At 45.2% G+C, this 17,250-nt stretch overlaps 1 protein-coding gene across 1 annotated transcript in view; it reads left to right on the top strand.

Annotated features, from left to right (window-relative positions):
* Nucleotides 1-17,250, top strand: part of LOC140203576 (serine/threonine-protein phosphatase 2A 65 kDa regulatory subunit A beta isoform-like) — a 63,111-nt gene that overhangs the window by 4,346 nt on the left and 41,515 nt on the right. Inside the window, exons 4-10 of the mRNA XM_072269621.1 lie at nucleotides 652-884; nucleotides 2,654-2,801; nucleotides 5,609-5,764; nucleotides 8,902-9,016; nucleotides 11,386-11,456; nucleotides 12,365-12,499; nucleotides 16,494-16,667. Coding sequence (XP_072125722.1) covers nucleotides 652-884; nucleotides 2,654-2,801; nucleotides 5,609-5,764; nucleotides 8,902-9,016; nucleotides 11,386-11,456; nucleotides 12,365-12,499; nucleotides 16,494-16,667 — 1,032 coding nt within the window. The remainder of the gene's footprint in view (nucleotides 1-651; nucleotides 885-2,653; nucleotides 2,802-5,608; nucleotides 5,765-8,901; nucleotides 9,017-11,385; nucleotides 11,457-12,364; nucleotides 12,500-16,493; nucleotides 16,668-17,250) is intronic.

Below are 17,250 nucleotides of genomic sequence, written 5' to 3'. Positions count from 1 at the left end.
CATTATAAAACCTTAACATTACATCCCTGCTTTTATATTCTAGTCCTCTCGAAATGACTGCTAACATTGCATTTGCCTTCCTCAGCCTGCAAGTTAACCTTTAGCGAATGCTGCACGAGGACTCCCAAGTCCCTTTGCACCTCGGATTCTTGAATTTTCTCCCAATTTAGAATGTAGTTTACACTTTTATTTCTTCTTACAAAGTGGATGACCATGGACTTCCCTCAAACTTTGGCAAAATTATTATGACAGGCAGCTTCATGTTTATTTGCATATTAAAACCTCATAGGATGAGCAATTATTGGTACTTAATTTGAAGATGAAATAGTAATTACTGATAATTAGGAACATGACAGTGTAATTTCCATTTAATATTAGTACAGTGTTTTCTGGTTAGGAACCTTGGGAATTTCTGTGATTGAGAAAATATGTCCTTTGATTTATACAGTTTTTGATGGTTTGTGTTTTGTCCTCCAGCACGGCTCTATATTGTTCTACCTTCAAATGTTTCTCTGTCTCATGTTCTTTATGAGAATTCCTAATTCTCAGCAATGTAAGAATTTATCTTAAAGATTGTTTCTAAATATTGTGTTTCTTAGAAGTAGAGTAAAACGAAGATGTGTTTCAGTTTAATTCTTTCCCACTAATCAGCCTCCCTTGGAGAACCTGGCAACGGTGGAAAAATCGGTAGTACGAGATAAAGCCATCGATTCACTGCGAGCCATCTCCCACGAGCACTCTCCTGCAGACCTAGAAGTCCACTTTGTGCCACTGGTCAAGCGCCTGACTTGTGGTGACTGGTTCACGTCCAGGACTTCGGCATGCAGCCTTTTCAGTGTCTGCTACCCTCGGGTATCCAGCTCTGTAAAGACCGAGCTGCGTCAGTAAGTACTTTCCTCCCTTGGAATGCTGCAGATGAACATGATAGAAGTTAGCTAGGAATATTACAGTATTATTGTAGAAAATCTACATCCTGTAGTATCGCTCATTATGTACCGTGTCGTATGGTGTGGGCGATCGTGGGTCTTTCCGTGGACACGATTGTTCTTGGCGAAGTTTTCTACACGAGTGGTTTGCCATCTCCTTCTTTCTGGGCAGCGTGTGTCTTTACAAGACGGGTGACCCCCAGCCCATTATCAATACACTTCAGAGACTGTCTGACTGGTGTCAGTGTCAGGAGTTGAGATCTGCACCTGCTGCTCATACAACCGTCCACCACCTGCTCCCACGCCTTTACGTAGCCCTGATTGGGGAGGCTAAGCGAGTGCTACACCTTGCCCTAGGGTGACCTGCAGGCCAGTGGAGGGAAGGAGTGCCTTACACCTCCTTTGGCAGGGACGTATTTCCTTCCTGCCACCCAATTTCGGTATAATTTGGTTTTATTGGCGATAAGATGCTACCACCATGGTGGACAGGACCTTGTTTTAACTGAGTGGGTAGAAGTTTCTAGTTTAGAGAATAATCAGCCCCAAAATAGCACAGAAAGTGTGGCATTTTTGTTTTTAATGACATAAACTGAAGGTTTTTTGTGTGTTTTTAGTGAGGAAGGAGCAAAAGCCGAGGTGCATCATAGTCGAGTGGTGCTCATCGCTTACTCTCGGCTGTGGGGTTGAAGTGGCCTTGTCATTTACAAAGGCGTGCTCTTTTTGAGAGCCGTGTCTTGTCAAGCCTGTTGCTCTGCTTCAGGGCCATTTTGATTAATCTGGCGCGCAGAGGATTTCACCTGTTCGGAGGTGTTTGAGTTTTGTCGGACGAGAAGGTTGCTTTGGTAACTGTGTGCCCCTGCAGTCCACAACCAATGGCTCTGTTCTGCTCCAAGTGCAGGAGTCCCACATCTGGGGTTCACTTCCAGCCGCTTTACTCCCTGAATTAAAATTTTTTGTGGTGTCATTTGTGTAAAATTTCAGACACAGTCAGTTGTTTCAGAAAAAGACAGGGCTGTATGGTGGGGAAATTCTGGGCAGCTTCTAGAGTAGGTTACGTGGTCAGCACAACATTGTGGGCTGAAGGGCCTGTAATGTGCTGTAAATTTCTATATTCTGTTGCTATCTTGAAGTATTTCTCAGGATAAAATCTGAATACCACAAATATTGGATTTTTGGGTGGTGTGGTGGAGATGCGTCTCTACCAAAGGAGGTGTAAGGCTTCCTTTTGCTGGTCTGCAGGCTACCCTTGGGCAAGGTGTAGCTCCTGCTTCGATACCATCAACCCCTCCCCACCGCCCCCGCCCCGATCAGGGTCAGGTGAAGCCATGGGGTCAGGTGGTGGATGAGCAGCCGGTTAAAAATCACAAGTCCTGGTTATGCGACCCCTGACGCCAGGTAGACAGTTTCTGAAGTGTATTGATAATGGGCTGGGGGGTCACCCACCGTGTAAAGACAAACACTGCTCAGAAGGCGGAAATGACAAACCACTTCTCTAGAAAACTTTACAGAGAACAATCAGGGTCATGGAAAGACCGTGACCACCCATAGCATATGACGCAGCACATAATGATGATGGGTTTAGCAAAATATTTTACTAGCTTCTGATTTAGAAACATTAATTGCAAAAATGTCAATTTTGAGTGCTTGTATTTCTGCTTGCGAATTGTTAAGTTCTGCATCAATGGGCGACTACTCCTATGTGACCTTTAATTTTATTCTTTCTGCAGACTCTTCCACAGCTTGTGCTCAGATGACACACCAGTGGTCCGCCAGGCAGCAGCATCAAAGTTGGGTGAATTTGCAAAGGTTCTGGAGCTGGAGTTTTTGAAAAGTGACATTCCACCCCTCTTCACTTCCCTGGCTTCTGATGAGCAGGTATGTAGTTGTAGAGCAGACACTGGGGTGGCAGCGGGAAGTCGAATTGAAGTGGGTGGCCATTGGGATACCCCGGCTGTCGCAGCGGACCCAGAGAAGGTGCTCGATGAAGAACCGCCCCCCCCCCAACCCCATCTGTGTTGGTCCTCCGATGTCGAGGAGGCCACGGCAGGAGCTCCAGATACAGCGAATAGCCCCGAGAGGAAAGCACCGCTTCGCCTGCAAGAACTGTTTGCAGCCCTGAACGGAGGCAAATGGGCGAGTGTAGACCTTATCTTGCTTTCGGGGAGAGCGACAAGGATGAATGAGTGGCGTGGAAACCTGAAGGGTGGGGTGGGGAAAGGGGGGTGTGATTAGTGGCAGAGGCCCCTTGCAGATAGCGGAGGATTGAGATTAGTCTAGGAGTCTATTGTGGGTGGTGGGGGCTACAGACACTGATGCGCTGGAAAGGCTTGTGGGGTGGGAATGCAGGTGACGTGGATGAGGGAAGCGTGGATTATAGTGAAGAAAGGTGATCTTATTCCCCATGGCTTGTCATGATTTATCTTGCTGAAGCTGCTGCTGTCACCTTGGCTTTAAGTCAGATGTGTATCAATTGCTTGTACTGAGGAGCCTCTGTATCCCACACGTCATGGCAGTGTGTGAAATAACGGAGAGCACTTGGCTCATTCCGCTCACAGGCTGTCTGTCATTCCGCTCACTGGAGCAATTCCCCCCCACCCCACATCACCGCTTGCATTTTACTGTATGGATGAGCTGGAGGTGGGAAAGATTAGTACGGATGGTGTGTCCGTGGCAAAGCACTGAGTTGCATCCGGTTAATACGTCCATGTACTCAATATGCTACGCCTTGTTAATGCCACTTCCTGCTTGCAAAGTTTCTGTTGTCGTAGTCTGCACCATCTGTTCACCTTTGTAACCGGGGTTCACAACCCTCTTTTACGCCATCGACCCCCTACCATCAACCGAGGGGCCCCAGGTTGGGAGCCCCTGCTTTATAAAGTTCCTTTGTCCACAGCAGATGGAAGCGGTGCCTGTCAATCTATCGACATGATTACACCATTCCAGTACTCCAGCTGGAGATGCTCCTCCAAGAAGGTGGTTATCTTGAGGCTTTTGCCTGAAGAGTGAACTGTTTAATCAGTGTGTGTCCTTTCATATTCCTCCAACCTAAAGTATCCCGGGCAAAAGGCTTGACGCAGTCCGCAGTATCCTCGTGTACTAAGGAGCCAGAGTCGTACAGAAATGGTACGCTGAACGGGAGCTGGGATGGATACTTTGACCCTCACCTAGCTTCTGGTTAACGTTTGGATGTGTGCTCCTTGGTGTTGAGTAAGCTTCTCTTCTGGTTACTGTCCAGTGACTCCTGGAAATAAACCTTCACATCTGTAGCCAAGGAGATGTTCACACTTGCTCCAGGTTCAGACCCCACCAATGATGGCTAGCATATCAAAACAAGATTTTGTTTTATGTTCACATTTTATAAGGCTTCACTTGGAATATTGAAGGTAGTTTTGGGCCCCTTATCGAACAAAGGGTGTGCCAAGACAGGAGTGGGTTCAAAGGAGGGTCACGAAACTGATTCCAGTATTGAAAGGCTTGTCGTACGAGGAGCATTTGATGGCTCTGTGCCTGTACTCATTTGAATTCAGAAGAATGAGGGGGAGGGATCTCATTGTAACCTGTCAAATACTAAAAGGCCTCTAGAGTGGATATGGGGAGGATGTTTTCTATGGTGGGACAGCCTAAGACCAGAGGAAGCAATCTCAGAGCAGAGGTTTGTCCATTTAGAATGGAGATGAGGAAGGATTTCCTTATCCAGAGAATCTGTGGAATTCATTGTCACAGAGGAGAAGTCATTGGGTATATTCAGGGCAGAGAGGTTGATAGATTCTTGATTAGTCAGGACATGAGAAGTGACCTGGTTGAAGCGTATAAGATGATGAGAGGCATTAATCGTGTGGATAGCCGGAGGCTTTTTCCCAGGGCTGAAATGGCTAACATGAGGGGGCATAGTTTTAAGGTGCTTGAAAATAGGTATAAGGGGGATGTCAGAGGTAAGTTTCTCACCTAGAGAGTGGTGGGTGTGTGGAATGCACTGACAACAAAGGTGGTAGAGATGGATACAGGGTTTTTTAAGAGACTCTTAGATAGGTACATGGAGCTTAGGAAAATAGAAGGCTATGCGGTAGGGAAATTCTAGGCAGTTTCTCGAGTAGGTTACTTGCTCTGCACAACTTTGGGGCCGGATGGCCTGTAAAGTGCTGTAGATTTCCATGTTTCGATGAAGGGATATGGGGAGAAGGCAGGAGATTGGGCTGAAGGTGAAATGGATCAACCATGATGAAATGGCAGAGCAGACTCGATGGGCCAAATGGCCTAATTCAGCTCCTATATCCTACGGTGAAAAGTGACCACTTGGGTGATTAGCTTGGAGATTCACTCAGCAGAGAGTGGTGCTTCAAGAGCAGGAGAAAGAAAATTGATTCATCAATAAATTTTTGCACTGTCATGACATTTGCTAATATACTAATCCAAGGAATGCTTCCATCAAAGGTTGCATGTTGATACACTCCAGTACTTGTATCCTGGGAAGATTCCAGCACACATTGCAAAGTAATGAAACCTGTTGCTACTTTCTAGGTGATCTGAACGGATATCATCTGGGAAACAATCGTTATATTGTCAGTATTTATTTTTACGAATTTTTTGATGAGATTAGTTCTTCCTAATGTTAACTTCAGTAAATTAATTTTGTTTTTTAATGAAGAACCAGCTCAAACCCGGTTTGAACATCTTTTTCACAGGATTCGGTGAGGCTGTTGGCAGTTGAGACTTGTGTGAGCATAGCCCAGCTGCTGCCCCAGGAAGACCTGGAAGCGTTGGTGATGCCGATCCTCCGGCAGGCAGTGGACGATGAATCCTGGTGTGTTCGCTATGTGGTGGCAGACAAATTTTCTGAGGTACGTGTTATTGCTACAGCACAAAGTGCATCTCTTTGGTATGATGATATGGTGCATTTATGTTTTAAAACTAGTCTTTAAGTTTTCTGTTCCAGCTGGAATCCCTTCTGATTCTGTCAAAAGTCATGAAAACACGATTAGTTCCTCTAATATAGTTTTAAAAAATCTTTAAATCAAGCACCTGCGTAGTTTTAATATAATTGACTGACATGCCAAAAGGTGCTGAGATTTCTTTCCAGATTCATTTAATTAGCCTGTTTTCAAACATGGATCTGAAATAGAACAAAGTTGGTCTGAATTGAGCTCAGATCTTTTTCAGTGTATCTGAAGGATAATCCTGTGACAGGGGTTTAGAACAAACTTGTTGGCATAGTGCCAGGGATCTGGGGATTCAGCACGTGCACAGGTTGATGACACTGATATTTTTCACTTTTGACTAGAGGAAGTTAAGGGGAACTTCAGTTCTGTTTAAAAATGAGCCGAAAGGTCGAAAAGCCAGGACGATCCTCAGAGACTTTGACACTCAGGAACTTGAAACTACTCACCCTTTCCACAGTCCCCTTGATTAGGACTGATGTATGTTCCCTTGACTTCCCCTTCCTGACGTCGACAATCAGTTCCTTGGTTTTACTGTCATTGTAGTAAATTTTGTGATGTAGTGCATTAATTAATTAATTTAATTAAAATTTTGATGAACTGGACCTTGCTGGTTCCTTCCCACTGCTGACTTCACACAGACCGGGTATGGTGTAGGGAGGTGGTGATTTAACTTCACCCTCCTGTGGTCCACAATCAGTTCCTTGGTCTGACTGACAAGTGCCAGATTGTTGCCACACCACTCAACCAGCTGATCTATCTCACTCCTCTTCGGCTCCTTGTCACCATCTGAAATTCTGCCAACAATAGTTGTGTCATCGGCAGATTTATAGCCCTGAAGAGCAGTCTCAGCCTGAAAGAGCGACTGTTTATTTCATTTCCATAGATGCTGCCTGGCCTGCTGAGTTCCTCCAGTATTTTGTGCTAAGTTTCCAGCATCTGCAGAATCTCCTGTGTGTTTATAGTTTTTGAACCAGATGGTCTTTGTTCTCAGTATAAAACTTGTTGCCTCAGGCTTCCTCCTGGTGCTCCGGTTTCCTCGCACAGTCCAAAAGCATTCTGGTTAGTAGGTTAAAGGGTCATTGTAGATTGTTGCACAAGTTGGTGGCTTACTGGCAGTGCAGTTTGAAGGGCCGGAACAGCTTGTTCTGTTCTGTGTCTCCAATTAAATCTATGCCCTTTAGTCTTAGGCTTTCCTAGCCTGGGAAAACACTCGGATCAACTGAAATCTCCGTGCTTTTCTCACCACAGTGTAATACAAATCCTCAAAATAAAGGCACATTGCCTACACAGGTTAATTGCAAACATTAACGATCAGGTTAACATTATTTAACAATTAAGAAGCATTATTTAATGATTAAATAACATTATTTAGTTGTTTTTTTTGACCTGAGAAATTAGCTGATTACAATTGCTCACGTTATTGTCTGCGTACCATACTTTTGGATTCAGAGCCATCAACGACAATATTTTCTCAACTTTGCCTTTCTTTAAAAATTTAAAATTCCATCTCGTAAGGCCAGGAAATTCCGGTCCCACCCAAAGCATTGAGATTAAATCTTTCTGTTCTGTATGAGTGTAAAATCTGTACTGAAGCAGCTGGTTTATCTGTGGATATTTTATCAAGGATAGATCATTACAGCTGTTTTACCTGGGTAACACTAAAGAATGCTGCTTCTAAATGGACACCATTTATCTAACCATTCCCTTTTTCTCCCCACTCATTTATTTCTTTACCAGAGCATGAGGTATCCACTCATTGATAAACATCTGAACACAATGGCAACATTTCTCTGGGTTTCTTTCCTCTTACCCCATAGCTTCACGTGACCCTGATTGGGGGGTGGGGTTGGCTAAGCAGGTGCTACACCTTGCCCAAGGGTGACCTGCAGGCTAGCGGAGGGAAGGAATGCCTTACACCTCTCTTGGTAGAGATGTATTTCCACCCCGCCACCCATGATAAAATTACATAATTCAAAACTGTAAACCTGATCGAAAATTAAAGCAGATTACAGATGGACCAGGTTTCAAAAGCACACAGAAAACACAGCCATTTTGTCAGTTTAGGATTGTTACCCTTGGAACAGGCAAAGACTTTATATTGTCTGTCTGTATACGATAACTAACCCGTGTTCAAAAATAAGCTCCATATAAGGTAACACACACAAAAATGCTGGAGGAACTCAGCAGGTCAGGCTGCATCTATGGAAGTGAATAAACAGTCGACGTTTTGGGCCAAGACCTTTCATCAGGACTGGAAAGGAAGGGGAAATATGCCAGAACAAGATAAAGGTTGCCAGAGCACTTGTGAAATTGGCACCAACCCATTACTGGAAAACAATTGCATTAGAACGGTACGGAGTTTATTGTATTTATAATGTTCTGCTATCATTGCTAATGACAGACCATCACAAAAGGCACTTTCTACGCTCAAGATCACGTATAAACTAATCTTGCAGTGAAGTCTGTAGCTAAAGTATAGTTCATATTTTTAATTTTGAAGTTCATATTTTCAGAGTACATACATGTCACCACATACAACCCTGAGATTCATTTTCCTGTCGGCATACTCAGCAATTTCTATAGAATAGTAACTGTAAACAGGATCAATAAAAGATAAAGTACAAATGCAAATATAAATAAATAGCAATAAATAACAAGAGTATGAAATAACAAGGTAAAGAGTAATTAAAGTAAGATCATTGCTTGTGGGAACATCTCAATCGATTAAGTGTACTGATCCCCTGTAGTTCAAGATCCTGATGGTTGAGGGGTAATATCTGTTCTTGAGCCTGGTGGTGTGGGTCCTGAGGCTCCTGCACCTTCTACCTGATAGTTGAGGGGTAGTAACTGTTCTTGAACCTGGTGGTGAGGGTCCTGAGGCTCCTGCACCTTCTACCTGATGGCAGCAGCGAGACGAGCGTGGAAAAGAAAGATGGTGTTGTCTTTGTGATTCCTCTGTTCACGTGTTAATGCACAGATTGCTGCTATTGAAACCCGCTCTATCTTTGTTACTCATTCAGTTTCTCTTGCCTTTAAAGCTTCAGAAAACCGTGGGTCCTGAAGTTGCGGAAAATGATCTGGTTCCTGCTTTCCAAGACCTGTTGAAAGATTGTGAGGCTGAAGTGCGAGCAGCTGGGGCCAACAAAGTTAAAGGTTGGTTGGGAATTCTCATTCTTGTCTTTTCCATCCGGTTAAGATGTTGTTGGTGAAGCACAGTGACAACTTTCTGGCAGCAGAAACAACTATCAATTACTTTAGTAATAGACTCTTGTTCTGGGCAATGACACTGCAATCTGTGCCTGTAACTTTCCTAGTGGAGATGAGCCTTTGATCCAGCTGTACAACCTGGCATTTTGCAGTGCAGTCCTGAACATTATTTGCTTCCGTTTCTTGTCTGCACAATTTGTCTTTTTTTCCTGCGCATTGTGTGATTGACGGTTTTCTGTTTTTTAATAGGTTCTGTTGGGTTCCTTTGCTTTGTGGCTGCCTGTAAGGAGACAAATGTCAAGGTTGTGTATAGTACACATGGTGGTTGCACATTTTGTCCGACGATGACAGGAAACCTGTGCGGGAGAGTTTTTAAAATGGAAAACTCTTTGCACTGTGGCAGTTCCACTCTCTTGGCCTCAGAAGTCCGGGTCCAGTGGTATGAACAAGCGCCAGAAGAAACTGGGGTCTTCTTGTTTGCAGTGGATGACCAGGACGCTTTCTGTGTCTTTTCATGCCCCTAGTTCTCCACAGAGCGATGCAGAGCCACCTTCCTGGCCGTTGGGTTTACTGTAGATCGCACCCACCCAGTCCACTGAGGCTGACTTTGCGTGCTAGGACTGGCTTGTCCGAATCTCACCGGAGTATGAGACTGCTGTCACATGCAAATGGCTGCTTGCAGCCATAGGGGAGAGATGAGTGTCCGGTGGGGAGCAAAGGTGAGTGAGCTGCCCCGGAATAGACACGACAAGCCCCTTCACCAGAGGTGCGACCCCTTCCCTGGACACCCCTGAACTTTGAACTCCTGTGAAAGATGTAAACAAGGTTGAAAGAATGCAGAGAAAATTTACAAGGATGTTTCCTGGTCTGGAGGACCTGACTTAGAAGGAAAGATTGAATAGGTTAGGACTGTATTCTTCAGAATGCAGAAGATTGAGAGCAGATTTGATGGAGGTACAATATTATGGGGGGGTATGGATGGGATAAATGCAAGCAAGTTTTTTCCACTGAGGTTGGGTTGGACTACAACCAGAGGTCATGGGTTAAGAGTGAAAGGTGACAGCTTAAGGGGAACATGAGGGGAAACTTCTTCACACAGAGGGTCATGAGAGTGGAACGAGCTGCCAGCACAAGTGGTCCATGCAGTTTTGATTTCAATATTTAAGAGAAGTTTGGATAGGTACATGGATAGTACGGATATGGGGCGGGGGGGATGTTATGGTCCTGCTGCAGGCAGATGGGAGTAGACAGTTTGAATTGTTCAGAATGGACGAGAGGGGCCAAAGGGCCTTTTCTGCGCTGTGCTTTTCTATGACTCTATTTAATGTGGTACCACATATCCAGGTGACACTTCTCCAAGTGAGAACAGCATGCCAGCATGCCTCCCCTTTGGCATCCTGATCTGATCCCAGAACTGGATGACAGCAAATGGAAAGGAATTGTGTGCCACTTGACTTCATGTTCCGATGGTGGCTGCTCCTTACAAAGTGCACTTCATTGCTTGTGCAGAGTCTTGAAAGGTTGTGAGATTGTGAAAAAGAGTGAATGCTGTTCTTTACGTTTGTACCACTGACTGCCTAACCCGAGGCCCTCCGTTGGTCAGGGTCCACCATGGATGTTACGTGCAGCTGTCTACGTGATACGTAAGCCAGGGCAGTATGATATGGAGAGTAAGCTGTTGCCCATGTAGCAGGCTCCCCCTCTCCAGGCATCTGATGAATCTAAAGGATCGGCAGAGACCGATACAGTTTGGTACCAGTGGCCTCGCAGGAGTTGCCAGTCAGCGTTGAACTGAACGTCGGACTGCCTCGGAGAATCCGGCTCCGGATTTTTCCCTCGGGGTTTACTCCAGGGAGAATGTACAGATGTGCCAGAATTGAACCTGTGCTGTCTGACTCTTGATGTTTACACTGCAGGTGCTGGCCTTGCTTTTCCTTGTGCGACTTAAATTGTGCTTCAGAATGTATGTTTCCTCTTGCCACTATCTTGTGAGAAGATACAAATATTAAGGCAGATGCTTTTCAGCAATTGCTTAATCTGTTAAACTTTATTGATTTATCATTGTGGTGAGAGTGTGGAACGAGTTGCCAGCGCAAGTGGTGCGTGCAAGCTCGATTTCAACGTTTAAGAGAAGTTTGGATGGGTACGCAGATGGTAGTGGTATTGAGGGCTATGGTCCAGATGCAGGTTGATGGGAGTAGGCAATTTAAATGGATCGGCACAGAATAGATGGGCTATTTCTGTGCTGTACTTTTCTCTGACTCCATTGTTTTGTTTGAGAATAACTCTCTAACATGCAGTACTCTATCTTGCAGATTTCTGTGAAAACTTGCCAGTAGATTGCAGGGAGACTGTCATAATATGTCACATCTTGCCGTATGTTAAGGTAATATGCCTTCTCAAATTCTTGGCTGGTTGTACAGTCTATCTAAAATTAATGTAGCAACCCATCTCATTCACTTCAGGAAAAAGTCCCTCAGTATTTTGGGTGGGTCTGAAATGAGGATTCAGGCACCATTTATCAGTGTGAACTGCTTGTAACTGGAAAAGCTCAGTGTCCAAGCACGAGTCACATCTTGCCCCCTCTCCCGTCCCATCCCCCTCTCCCGTCCCATCCCCCTCTCCCGTCCCATCCCCCTCTCCCGCTCCCTCCCCCTCTCCCAAAGGGCTGAGTCCTGCCGAAGGGTTTTGGACAGAAATGTCAACTGTCCTTTTCTCCATAGGTGCTGCCTGGCCTGCTGAGTTCCTCCAGCATCTTGTGTGTGTTGCTGGTTTTTTAACATGGTGTTGGCCTCCTGGAGTGATGGTGGAGGCAGATATATCGGGGACTTTTAATGACGTTGAGATAAGCACACGAATGTGAGGAAAACGGAAGAATATGGACATCGTGTAGATTAGATTGCCCACTTGATTAGGAATTTAAGTATAACATTGTGGGTTATAGGGCCGGTTCTGTTCCATGATTTATATGAACTAGAATATCAAAATGTAAAAGAAATTATTTAAGAATGATCCATGACTGACCAGGTGGATCATAAGAACGTGGAGCAGGATGGCATCATGAGTGAGATATCTAATGACAAACAAGAGAAAATCTGCAGATGCTGGAAATCCGAGCAACACACACAAAATGCTGAAGGGACTCAGCAGGCCAGGCAGCTTCTATGGGGAACAGTACAGTCGACGTTTCTGTAGGTGCTGTCTGGCCTGCTGAGTTCCTCCAGCATTTTGTGCGTGTTGACTGAAATATCTGTCTAGGTTTTCATTTAATCATTTTTTGTTTTTCTTTTCCAGGAACTTGTGTTTGACACCAATCAACACGTGAAGTCAGCTCTGGCCTCTGTTATTATGGGCTTGTCCACCATCCTGGGCAAGGACAGCACTGTTGAGCACCTGCTTCCCCTGGTCTTGGCTCAGCTCAAAGATAAGGTAATTTTATCATGAAGTACAAACTTTAACATACCCCTTGCGTGACTGGTGGGCATGGTGGATAATATTTGATTAGCCTACCGAAATCAGGCAAACACCAATGGAGAGCTTTCTTCTGTGTGCTGTTTGGAAGCTGTTGTCAAGTCCAGAGTGCTGATGAAAGGTCACTTATTGTTCATTAGGCGATCAAAAAGTTGGTTGTCGTCTCTGGAACTTGTACATCTGCTGAAGGTGACGAGCAGTCCATGCTCCACCACAAGATACAGGTATCTGGATAAGTGTGCCAGAACGGGACGTGTTGCAACACAGACTGATGTGTCTAGGCTTTTACTCTCACTGATATCGATTCCTGGAAGGGGACAGCAGTTGGCCCATGTTCATCTGCTTTCTTTCCTGTTGACAAACATTGTAACTGCCGTTTGCTTGAAGCTGTGCGGTGATGTCCAGCATTCTAAAGTGGATAATCACAGATTCTGCAGATGCTGGCAATCCACAGCCACACGCGTGCACACACACATACACACACACACACACACACAATGCTGGAGGAACTCAGCAGGTCAGGCAGCATCTATGGAGGGGAATGAACCCTTGGGCTGACACCTCGATTTTCCAGGCACAGCTGACAGATTCCAAGTGTACATCTTCAAATTGTCAGCTGTTAATTCAAGCCTTGAATTATTTGTTAGTTTGAAATGAAATCATGAAAAAAGCCTGCCGAATCATGATTTGAACTGTTGGATAATTTAATAGTAATTAGTATTTTGCATCTATTTATGCCAAAGGTGCAGAAAGATTTCTCAAACGCAGAAATTCAAGTGTTTTTCTTTTGTGAAATGCAGCTTTTCACAAAATGACTGTTGTTTCCTCCCATGGCCCTCCCGAGGAGCTCGCCTGCACTCAGGGAGAGTGAACGGACAATAAAGGACAATTAAGACTCAGGAACAGAATTAGGCCACTCAGCCCATCGTGTCTGCTTCGCCATTCCATCATGGCTGGCTTATTACCCTCTCGGCCCCATTCTCCTGCCTTCTCCCCCGTAACCTTTAACACCCTGACTAATCAAGAACCTGTCAGCCTCCATGTTAAATATACCCAGTGACTCGTCCTCCACAGCCATCAGCGTTGATGGATTCCACAGATCCACCGCCCTTTCACTGAAGAAATTTCCTCTCAGCTCTGTTCTAAATGGACATCCCTGTATTCTGAGGCTGTGCCCTCCGGTCACAGGAAACCTCCTCTCTGTTCTAGGCCTCTTAATATTCCATAAGTTCAATGAGATTCACCCCTCTTCCTTCCTGTCTGAACTCCATCGAGGACAGAGCCGGAGCCGTCAAGCACTCCTCTTGTATGTTTCATTCCCAGGATCATCCTCGTGAACCCTCTCTAATACCAGCACATCTGGATAAAGGGCCCAAAGCTGCTCACTATACCCCCAACTGCGTTCTGACCAATGCCTTATAAAGCTTCAGCATTACCCTTATATCTTTTCTAGTCCTCTCAAAATGAATGCCAACATTCCATTTTCTTTCCGTACCACCAACTCAGCCTGCAAGATAACATTTAGGGAACCCTGCATGAGGTCTCCCAATTGCCTTTGCACGTCTGATTTCTGAATTTTCTGCCCATTTGGAAAATAGTACACGTCTTTACTCCTTCTACCAAAGTGCATGGCCATACGTTTCTGGTAGTAGGCACCCTTCGATCCCGGAGATGATGGGTTTGTGCCTCTGGTGGACTGTGTCCTCTCCTGGGCAGGAAGGTTTGAAAGGACCGGCTCTTGCCCATGCAGCAGGCTCCCCCTCTCCACGTCACTCATGTTGTCAAAGGGAAGGGCAAGCGCCAATACAGCTCGGCACCAGTGTCATCGCAGAGGTTGCCAGAGTGAAGCTGTAAACGACATCAAACTGCCTTAGGAGTTTACCCCCAAAGCCTTTCCCATGGGTGGGCATGACTGCAAGGCAGTGGAAGTTTAAAATCAGGGTTTTCCCTCTCCTAAGCGGGTGCCGTCCAAGGCTGAGGAATCCTACCTACCAGAAACACTTTCGGTCAGTGCAGTATATTCCAACTGCCACTGCCTTGCTATTCTCCCAATCTATCAAGTCCTTCTACATACTCTCTGCCCCTCCACGTATCTTGGGATCATCCACAAATGTGACCACCAAGCCATCAATTCTGTTGTCCAGATCATTGACATCTGCTTGAAAAGAAACGGTCACAATACCGACCCCTGTGGAACACTAATAGTCACCTGCAGTCAACCAGAAAAGGCCCCTTTCATTTGCAACTCTTTGCTTCCCGTCAGTCAGCCAATCTTCTATCTTTACTAGGATATCTTCTGTAATACCATGGGCTCTTAACTTGTTAAGGCATCTTGTCAAGCTCCAAGTAAACAACATCCACTGACCCTCCTTTGTCTATCCTGCCTGTAATTTCCCCTTAAGGAAACCATGCACCTCCAAGTACTGGAAGCCTCGTCCCTAATAATGGACTCCCAACATTTTCCCAACCACTGAAGTCAGGCTGAAGGGCCTATAGTTTCATGTCTTTTGCCTCCCTCCCTTCAGAGTGAAGTGACATTTGGAAATGTCCAGTCCTCTGGAACCATTCCAGATTCTAATGACTCTTGAGAGATTATTACTCATGCCTCCCCAATCTCTACAGCTGCCTCTTTCAGAACCCTGCGGTGTAGCCCATCTAGTCCAGGTGACTTGACTACCTTCAAAACTTTCAGCTTCCCAAGCACCTTCTCCTTAATAAAAGCAACTGCACTCACTTCTGCTAACTGACTCTCGAATTTCTGGCATACTGCTCGTGTGACCATAACTTGGACCATAATGTATAGTACTGTGCAAAAGTCTTAGGCTGGTGTATATAGCTAGGGTGTCTTTGAGTTTTGCACGGTCCTGTAGTAATTCTTATATATTGCACTGTGCTGCTGCTGCCGCAAAGAAAAATCAAATCTCTTGACATCTGTGAGTGATGATAAACCTCACAGATGTCTGGTATGGGTCTCTGATGTGGACTGAGAGTGGGAAGGGAGCAGGGAGAGGGGAGTTGTGTCCCTGTCCCTCTCTTTTGGTGAATGTCGGTGATAGCATAGGATGATATCCTGGTTCTGCATTTGTGTTTATGGACTGTGGACTTTTTCAGATTTAGGGTTTTTATATTCTGTTTTCTTCATCGCCTTATTCTTTTCGTTTTGTTCTGTGAGGGAGGGTGTTTGGGGGTAAAATGCTCTGTTAGTTTTTTGTACGGGGGATGGATTGGGGGGGTCGATGTTGCTATTCCGTTTTGTGTGTGGAGGGAGGGGTAGTTTTGGGGATCAGATGATCAGGATGCCATTATTTTTTGTACCAGGGCTGGGGAGGTGTAGGTTTCATACTTCTCTCTGAATGACTTTCATGTTCTTTCTTTGCTTCGTGGCTATCTGGAGAAGACAAATTTCAGGGTTGTATTTGGATACGTGCTTTGATCATAAACAAACCTTTGACTCTTTGGTTGGGAAAAGGGGGAAGGGAGCGGGAAGCACCAGAGAGACATTCTGTAATCACCAATAAACCAATTGTTTGGAATCAAATGGCCTTGCCTGGGTTCTCAGGGCTGAGTGTGTCTGCACTCGCGCCACACCCTCCTGCCCCTGGCAGTCCTCCTCAGCCACATGTCCCACACCCCTCCCGTGGGTGCTCCACTCTCACCATTCCCAACATCCTGTGCTCCCGCCAGATTTACAAACTTGCTCTCCGCTGCACGTTGGCAAGTACAGTTCTGTGCAAAAGTCTTTGGCACCCTGGCTAGATGTGCATGTGCCTAAGTACTGTAAGTGTGAAAGTGGCGTTCATATTTCTTTTGTGGGATTAATATTTCATAAATATCCAAGATGATACTTTGAAAGCAGAGAGTCTGGGGAGCGCCAGTGTGTTTGTCAGACAGCGTTCGCAGTATGTATGTTTTTCACCTTTGCTATACTCAGAAAATTGCCTTTCCTTCCTAGTGCCCTGAGGTCTGTTTGAACATTATCTCCAATCTGGACTGCGTGACTGAAGTTGTTGGAATTCACCAGTTATCACAGTCTCTCCTGCCAGCCATTGTAGAATTAGCAGAAGATGCCAAATGGAGAGTGCGCCTTGCGATAATCGAGTACATGCCTCTGCTTGCAGGGCTGCTGGTGGGTGGTTTATTCTAAAATGTTTTTATAGTCTATTAGCAATGCTTCCATATGGATGATTTGCAGAATGGAAATGATTGCCCATATCAAATTGATACTTCAGTTTAAAGACGGAAATAACTTTGAACATCTTCTTTCCTTTTGCACCAGAAGCAAATGTGCGATAGTAACAATTACACTTGTAGCCCACTGACATGGGTAGTCTTACCTTAGACTCGGGGCTCCCAACCTTTTTTTTAATTGACCATTAACCAAGCAGGGGTGGAAACCCCTGGTTTAGACCATCAGGTTTAGGCCCCTGTTTAAGGATTGCGGACTTTGTCAGACTTACGGATTTTATATTCTGTTTTTATATTGTCTGTTTCTTTTCATTTTGTTGTGCGAGGGGAGGGTGTTTGGGGGTAAAATGTTCTGTTGGTTTTTGTGTGGGGGGTGGGCTGGGGTTGTTGCTGTTCCATTTCCTGTGTGGAGGGAGGGGTGGTTTTGGGGGGGGGCTGATGATCAGGATGCCATTCAATGACTTTCATGTTTTTTCTTTGTTTCATGGCTATCTGGGGAAGACAAATTTCAGAGTTGTACATGA

This window comes from Mobula birostris, chromosome 10, assembly GCF_030028105.1.
Source record: "Mobula birostris isolate sMobBir1 chromosome 10, sMobBir1.hap1, whole genome shotgun sequence".
Lineage (NCBI taxonomy): Eukaryota > Metazoa > Chordata > Chondrichthyes > Myliobatiformes > Myliobatidae > Mobula > Mobula birostris.
The sequence above is the reverse complement of the archived record's forward strand: the minus strand, read 5'-3'. Positions and strand labels throughout refer to the sequence as shown.